The sequence below is a fragment of the Rhinolophus sinicus genome, chromosome 1 (assembly GCF_057876585.1).
Source record: "Rhinolophus sinicus isolate RSI-liver-muscle chromosome 1, RSI-T2T, whole genome shotgun sequence".
Taxonomy (NCBI): domain Eukaryota; kingdom Metazoa; phylum Chordata; class Mammalia; order Chiroptera; family Rhinolophidae; genus Rhinolophus; species Rhinolophus sinicus.
In genome coordinates, this window is record NC_142501.1 from 55,579,444 (window position 1) to 55,587,514 (window position 8,071).

The 8,071-nt window shown below is 46.8% G+C and overlaps 1 protein-coding gene and 1 long non-coding RNA gene across 3 annotated transcripts; one reads left to right on the plus strand and one right to left on the minus strand.

The window, feature by feature from the left end:
* Positions 1-325: 325 nt before the first annotated feature.
* On the minus strand, positions 326-6,453 carry ATP5MC2 (ATP synthase membrane subunit c locus 2). Of its 2 annotated transcripts, none has more exons than XM_019724424.3 (5): positions 6,431-6,453; positions 4,082-4,151; positions 2,811-2,888; positions 2,061-2,254; positions 326-588 (listed from the first exon to the last, which is right to left on the minus strand). In XM_019724424.3, the coding sequence occupies exons 2-5, from the start codon at positions 4,118-4,120 to the stop codon at positions 474-476; spliced, it is 426 nt and encodes a 141-aa protein (XP_019579983.3). In that variant the 5' UTR covers positions 4,121-4,151; positions 6,431-6,453; the 3' UTR covers positions 326-473. The 2 variants fall into 2 exon arrangements, with proteins under 2 accessions (XP_019579983.3, XP_088655868.1); XM_088799742.1 differs by lacking the exon at positions 6,431-6,453 and adding an exon at positions 5,816-5,972.
* Positions 6,209-7,512, plus strand: LOC148759069 (uncharacterized). Its single transcript, XR_016021819.1, has 2 exons — positions 6,209-6,345; positions 7,022-7,512. It is a non-coding gene; the product is annotated as an uncharacterized LOC148759069 (long non-coding RNA).
* Positions 7,513-8,071: the final 559 nt, after the last annotated feature.

An 8,071-nucleotide genomic window follows, 5' to 3' on the forward strand; every position in this document is an offset into this window, starting at 1 on the left:
TACTGCAACAGACCAGGTAGGTGGCAATGAGGGCCTGAGCCAGGACAGCAGTAGTGAAAACAGAGAGCTCATTAGTCATCATATTCAGCCAGCACCGGAAGTTGCTACGGACCCAATCATCTAAGGTAAGTAACAGGCCATCCCAGGTAAAAATTACTAAAAAGGAGCCCTAATTTGAATAAAGCTTTCCTGACACAGAATGAAGAACAAGTGAGGCCAGACCCATGTTGAATTTAGAACTATCACCACCCTCCAGGCCTTATACTCTCACCAAGGCACTTAGCCAACTGTGGAAAAGAAATATACACAGGAGACTCAAGAAACATCTTATTAATACAGTATTTATTTGTCTTCCTTCTGTCAAACCCTGAGCCAACCACTTTCCCCAGGCTGCCTGGGGAGGTATAGGAAAAGGAACATACAGGGCAGACAAGACATGGGAGAAAGAACTATGGGAGGTGGAGACGGCTCCTTCACATGGCGAAGAGGATGAGAAAGGCCACCATCAGGCAAAAGAGCCCCATGGCCTCTGAGAGGGCAAAACCCAGAATGGCGTAGGAGAAGAGCTGTTGCTTCAGAGAAGGGTTCCTGGGAGAAGGGGAAGAAAAAAGACTGAATTTCTAGTCCACACAAAGAAAAGAACACCAAAGCTGGGCTCAGGGAGAATTCATCCCAAGCTCATCTTATGTAACGAATCTCTCAGGGTAACATCATCATGCCCTAAATCTTGCCCTGACACATCAAGGGCTCTACAGAGACTGAATGAGGGGAGTGGACAATCCAAAATTGTACGACAAAATTGTATACAAACATTACCACTTCAAATGGATCACCCACATCATCATAACGTAAGGTCTCTGGGCCTGGATACTTAACTATCCAGGGCCCAACCAGGATGGAGGAGGTACCCGCCAGAGTGACAGGGTCTATCACAGCAGTGCTTTCAACCTTTAAGCAGCAGAACCCCCAAATATGAAACACATAAAAGCCAAACTGTAATGGTAAAAAAGTGGGGTATGTTAAAAGCTTGTTTGACTGATCTCCCTTTCATTCTCTAAGACAGTCTCTGGGACATACTCTCAGAACCCTAGGCCTTTATGGAGCTCAATTAGAAAAACACTGTTCTAGAGGACAAGGGAGGCAGAGGAAAAACACTACGTCCTCTCATTTCACAAGTCAAAAGAATAGGGGTTTTACAAATGGTCTGTGGGGTTCAGATGATATGAATCAAAATGGTATAAAGAATTCCCAACTTTGAAAGTCAATATAAAAATTTCTATTTCCCTTGTTCTGTCACCTCTGGAAGCCTTCATGGATAAGGTAAAGCAACACCAGCTTTTAACAGAATTGTGGACACAGAAGCAGTTAGGCTTCTTGCTTCATATAAATCTTAGAAAATAAACTTATTTCCTTAAAGACATTAAGATAACTTGCGGGACTCTAGAGAATTAATTTAGTTCTAACAGTGAGTTGCCCAGAGATGGTGGGGACCAAATAGTCCCAAGCGTCAGGGAGCAGCAGGGCTGGCTGCAAAGGCAATTTTCCTGGGAGTGACAGAGGGGAATTCCTGGGCATGGGGAAAACAGCAGTGAAGCCACTATGTAACTGAGGCTCTAGAATAGGGGCAGCAAACTTTTTCTGTAAAGGGCCGGATAGTAAATATTTTAAGCTCTGTGGATCACATATGGTCTGTTGCCTTTTTTTCCCATGACATTTTAAAAATAAAAAACCCATTTTCAGTTTAGCTATGCAAAACTGGGCTGTGGCGCAGACATGCCCACCCACCCACCTTAGTTTGCCGACTCCTGCTCTAAACCAAAGCTGTTCAATAATGGTCTATATCTGCACCATCCAATATGGTAGCCAATAGTCATATGTGTCTACTGAGCACGAAATATGGTGGGTGTGACTAAGGAACTGGAAACTTAAACTCGGTGTACTTTCAATTAAAATTTAAATTTAAATAGTCACACATAGGGTAATGCAGCTCTAGATCCCCAAATATTTCTGCCTAGACCTTTGGGAAGCATGTCAGAGAGCCAACGGAGGGCCCACCTTACCTGGCATAACCAATGATGAGGCTCCCAAACACAGTCCCAATTCCAGCCCCAGAACCAGCCACCCCTACTGTGGCAGCCCCCGCCCCAATGAACTTGGCTGCTGTGTCGATGTCCCTTGAAATGGCGCTGGTTTGGAAGCTGCGGCTAGGAATAAATGAGGTCAGGGTCTGTGGGGCTGCCACGCTGCTGAGGCTCTGTGAAGAAAAGGCAGGTAGAAGGTGAAGTTTTTAGGAAACCCCTTTTTACTTTGGAAACTTTTATACAATTTAAACGTTTTATGCTATCAAATCCCATGGTTTCTCTTCCAAACAGAAAATCTTTTTACTCCCTGGAAAACCTTCTAAAATGCTGCCACGCAGAACTTTTTAATGTGAGATGTGGACTTCGAATACCTTTAAGATTCAAGTATGCTCTAAAAGTGTTAAGACCAAAGCTGAAGCCCTAGCCTGTACTTAGTGCCCTGAAGAGATTACCTTCCTAGGACTAAATGCTCCCAACTGAAGTCAGTAAATTAGGCCAAATAATAGCAGTTATTAGCAGCACACATGGGCATGTGCTATCAGTGCCAGAGCCGGAACACTAGAGCATATATGGTAACTGTTCTCCATCTTAAAGCCAATGGCTTCCATCCTTCACTAATTCTCACTAATTTTTGTCTGTGATGACTGTCCCCAGCACTCCCCCTACTGGTTCTGCCAGGTAAGCCACCTCACCCTTCAAACCACAGGCCCAATTCCACCTGCAAGGTACCTCATCTGTCAGTGTCTCCGGCCGTTTCAGCACCACTGCAGAAAGCGATCGACTCAGCAGCTGAGAGGTGCTCCTGACCTAGTGGGAATCACGCAAGGGCAAGAAGGTCAAGGAAAATTGAAGGAGTTTTGGAACCATTCATCCCAAGCTGTTGCTCAGATACCCCTTTCATTCTCTCGAACTTAAATCAGAATCTTGGATCATTCTTTTACTTTTAGCAAATTCTAGATTCACCATTTCTCGTTTCCCAGGCTTCTCCTTTGCTTTAAGAGAAGAAAGTCTACTTCCTTTTGGACTACCCTCACTGTACCCTTTCACAAGCCTTGAGAATGGGAATAAATGTAAGCCTCAGCAGCATTTGCTTCGTTCAATTAGAGAAATTTGACTAGCCCATAAGAAGAAAGTCAGTAACTGGGACTTTGTTCCCTGAATACATCCTTCTGGCACACAGATCCATGCTCTAAATTCACCTCCTCTGGGTAGCATTTTTCTGACTAACCCCAAGCCAGTATCTCCAAGGCAGACAACACGGTGGTTAACAGCCAGGGCTTTAGTCAGATCGATTATAGATTCATCTTTGCTCTCTATCAGCTGTGCAATCTTAGGACAAGTCCCTCAAATCTTTTTAGGCGTTTTCTCATCTTTGAAATAGGAATTATCTCAGGGGTGATTTGAGGAGTGAATTAGATTATGTATACACACTGGTAAGGTCCGTGCCAGGCATAGTAAGTGCTCAATAAATGGTACCACTAAGAGCATCACTTTTTCACTACAGATGGATGGACCAACTGCTTCCACCATTTAATAATTTGTAACTTCTTCTATGCTGTTGCTTCTGAGTCAAATATCTTTCCAATGAGTATTTATGTGTATTTTAGCTTCCGTCTCGAATTTACCAGAGGGAAGTCTTAACTATGGCTCTCCAACACTCAGGACAAGATCCTGTACAAAATGCATACTCAGTCCAAGTTCCAAGTCAGGCAATCTACTTCATGTTTACCATTTCTGGCTGGGTTCCAGTTTTCAGAAAATGTCAGGATAGGAATAACCTGATCTTGGTCTAGATTCTCATTTATACTCTTCTTCTAAGATGGCTGGATGAAAGGAATGAACTGGCCTCCAAGGGACATGGGGTTAAAGCACTCACTTTCTCCTGTCAGGTTAGCATAGCAAAGGGTATTCCTCAAGCCCAACTGTGAAGAACAAGGTTTGGCAAGGACGAAAAAAGATGCCCCTCCTGAAAAACTCTCCCAGAAAAAGCTGGTACTCACCAAGGAGGGGGTGGAAACAAACTTGGCGCACGCGTACATTTTCAGGGGATATGGGGCTGTGGCAGGAGAGCTGGAATTACAGAAGCAGCATTGTAAACATTGTCCTTGCTCACCAAAGGACAGCCTTATTAGCAGAAAAAGTGCTCTGGCAAATTTAAATGGCCCAGAGAGCAAAGTGACCTCAAGTCTTAGAAGAGATGCAGTTAGAACACTGAAGTCAAGATTTCCTCTACACAGCTTCCAAGATTTCCTTATAATCAAGTGACTTCCGCTGGTTTGAACAAGTAGCCACTTAGTCCCAGCTTTAAGACCTGTTATTCATTTCCCATAGCCTTGGGGTTGCCAGAGGCATTTCCCCAGAATATCCTTTGCCTAAATGTACCTCAGTTTCCATTCAAAAAAGCACCCTTCTCAAGACCTCATTATCTGGGCCTTAAAAAGTTGCCCTTTAAAGACTCTTGGGAGATTTTTGTTGAAGGCCAAGACACTGGAAGGGTCTCCAACAATCTAAAAAGATTAATTACCTGGAAGTATTTGATTCCTAAAAATATTTCAATTTCCTACATTAATTAACAAGGTGAGGAACTTCGATCAACAAGGAACTTTGCCATTACTCTAATTAACAACAAATGTTAAGTACTCATTTCCACCATTACACTAAAGGGTATTCAATTTGTATCCCCAAAATCTGAAACAATGCTGTCACCGCATAGGTGCCTAAGTTGGTAGAACTGAACTTGAGTTATCTGGGGGTAAAGACGGTATATGCATTAAAAATGCATATTCTTGGCTCATGCCAGACCTTCCTGGTCAAGATCTCCGGGAGTAAGGCCCAAGTATGTGTATTTCAATAAAGCTTCCCAAATGATTCTTAGGTAGACTAAGAGCCTGGTCTAAAAACCAGTCTTAAAACTATGGTAGTGGCAGAGAAAGAATTTGAACTCTTCTCACTTACAAGTGAACGCTTTCTAAGATGCGACAGGTTGAAATACTCAGTGATTACTCAGGCCTGTTAAGTGACACTTCCTTAAATGAGTTGGACTCATATTTTTCCCAGGTTATACTTCTGAATCCAGAATCTTAACTTTTAGATTAATGGATGTCTTCAACTCTTATCCTGTCTAGAACTCTAATTTCTTCCCCATCTGTGACTCTAACCCATATTTTCTGCTGGACTATTCAGGTTTTCTTGGGTCAAAATCCAAAACTGCTTTATAAAAGGGAGGACTTTTTACCTAAGGAATTCAACCTCAAAATCATTTGTAAAATGTAGTACTTAGGGGGATTAATCAAAATAACATATGTAAAGAGCTTAATGTGGTACTGGCACATAATAAGCCCAAAACAAAGGGTGGCAATTAAGGGAGCCTGCAGAGAAGTGGTCACTTAATCTTGGTTAAGTCTGCAATTGTTAGCCTACATCTCTGGCAAGTGGCACCATCCAGAATCAGAGGGCCTAAATCATCATGGGTTTCTTCCTTGGTATAGATCCGCCAGTTACAGGACTGATGACTTAACCATTCTGTTCCTTAAACCTTCTTTTTCCTCTTGAGGGCATTGTCTGGGGACTCTCTGTAAACTAAACCCTTGACAGGAGAGCTGGCGCGTGCAGACTATCCCCTGCGGGTCCCACCCCACCCTTTTGGGCCTGCTGCCTCTAACGGAAAACCTCACTGTTAGCCCACCACTTGCGTTTTTTCTAACTTCACAGGAATGGAAGGAAGAGAACAGTACCGGGAGACAACCAAAAGTTCCAAAGAAACCGGCTTATTTTCTGCTATAGCTCTCGTAGATCACAGCCTGAAGGGAGAGGGTGTTTTGGCGGCTCTATGCACTTCTACCACGTTCACAATTTGCTTTTTTAAATTGAGGGGTGCTGAGGAGTTGGTGGCTTTAAATGATCCACTATCTCCATTGCTCAGCACCTGATGTCCTGAAGTCTGGAGGTTTCAGGATAATGAAGGCACGGAGACAGAATGAGAGAAAAAAGCGGTGATAGGAGGGGAGAGTCTAGGGGTTGTGACAATTCTGAAAGGGCAAGAAGGTGAAAAACGAGCGTGTGGAAGGGCTGGGTCGGAACAGGTGAAATGAGCACGCTGGGATTTGGCTTGCGCGAGCTCCCAGGCGCCCTCCCCACACGAGACATCCAAGATGGCGCCACGCCCGCGCGGTTGGAGGTCACCGGCACACAGAAGGGGCCGATCTAAGGCGCAGGGATACCGGGAGCGAGGGAGGACGTGAAGACCCGGGTGGGAGCATGCAAAGTAAGGGCCTCAAAGGATCCGCGCAAAGTAGGGTATCCCGCGCGCCTGCGCGGCGCAAAGCGGGCGCGAGGGCCCAAGGCCTTACCTGCTCTCAAGGCAGAGAAGACGGAGAGGGAGGGGGGTGGGAATAGCGAGAGGAAGGCTCGGCGCATGCGCGACCCGGACCAACGAGTCGCTCCGCCAAGGCTAGAGTGTTTCCAATGTTGAGGCCGCCCAGGCGCCACAGCGCCGCCTGCCACCTCTGTGGCGGCATCTGGTCAGTCGCTCCACCTGGCGTTTAAGAGGAGAAACTGCCGGCGGAGCCGACCGTGTGCAGAAATGAGGACAGTTCCGCAGTGTAAGCCGATCCATAACGCGTAACTTGGCCTGCTGTTTGGTTTGCACAGCGTTTGGGATCTTGGGCTAGCTACCCGTTTCCGAGCATGCGCATTCACATTGGGGGGAAAAAAAATTTACCCAGAAAGTCAGTTTTAAATAGCATACAATCGGGATTGGGGTTCATTGCCCGAAATGTAGCAGGAGGGAAATTAAGACATGGGATTCCTGCGTTCTGTTCCCCCAGAAACTCTGGCTTTATAGATGGAAAACCCGTTCAATGGGCCAATAGTTAGCAAAACGCTCCAGCTGCCTCTGGTGGCTTGGCCTTTATTTCCTTCTCCCTCTTTATTCATTCCAGTGACCAGCCATAAGGAATCCAACATCAGTGAACCAGAAGATTGGGACTCAAGCACACTGACCTTAAGTCCTGAGACTACCAAGGAATACGGCACCACTGACCTGCCGTGAGGTTGCGAGGTCGCCCCGGGCATGCTAGTGCCCCTGCCCAAGCTTCAGCTACTCGAGTTGAGATAAGCCGACCCTCTCCCCTGAGGTGGTCCCATGGAAATCCCTAGGCTTCTCCCTCGTGCCCTTCGCTCATCCTTACCCCATGTAAGGAAGTGTGGGACTTCCCGCCCCTCATCGCTTCTTCTAGGCCTCTTTGTCTCCCACACAGGGTCTGACCAGCCACTTTGGGGGCTGGCCTACCTAGTTCCCCTCATGTCCAAACTTCAGCCGTCCAGGGATCGTGCTTGAAAGCAGCACGAGAAAGACGGGGAAAGCTCACCAAACCCCCATAAAAAAATAAAAATAAATAAAAATAAAGCCGCGGCTGTAAATAAAGCCAAATCCGCCACCCTCTGAGGGGCCGTTTGTCCTCCCCTCCTTGGCCCCGTCCTTCCCGCCGCCCCCTCCGGTTCCCGGGCCCCGCGGCGCCCCGGCCCCGAGCTCCTCCATTTAATCGGATTTGGGAGAAGGGGAGGATAAATCACAGCAGCAGCTTTACGGTCCCGGAGGAGAGGCGAGCCGCAGCCAGGCACACCCCGGCCGGCGATAAAAACCGCCGCTGAAAGCCCACGGAGCAATTTCCCGGGACCCCGAGCGACGCCATTACAGGAATGTAATTTTGCCCGGATGAGGCCCCGAGTTTAATTATCCTCGCGGAGGAATTTCAATGCGGCCAATCCATCTTGCAGGCGGGCGGCAGAGGGATTTATATGGGCCCGTTATTTCACACCGATCCTCCATCTGCATTTTTATGGCCCTGAGCTCCTCCTGAAAGGGAGGGGAAGGAGTGGGGAGAAATGGGAGAAACCGGAGTAGCGGTCGAGGAGAAAAGGGTGGGGGACTTCCCACCCTTCCTAAATCCACGATTCCAGCTCGATGAGGATTCTCTCACTGGTTCCCC

Bases quoted from the DNA above. Each gene is read 5' to 3' on its own strand.
- ATP5MC2 (XM_019724424.3), bottom strand. From the start codon at position 4,120: ATGTACGCGTGCGCCAAGTTTGTTTCCACCCCCTCCTTG. The intron at 2,889-4,081 runs GTGAGTACCAGC...GATTCCCACTAG, and splicing joins TTGTTTCCACCCCCTCCTTG to GTCAGGAGCACCTCTCAGCT. The intron at 589-2,060 runs GTAAGGTGGGCC...CCCTTCTCCCAG, and splicing joins CTCATCATTGGTTATGCCAG to GAACCCTTCTCTGAAGCAAC.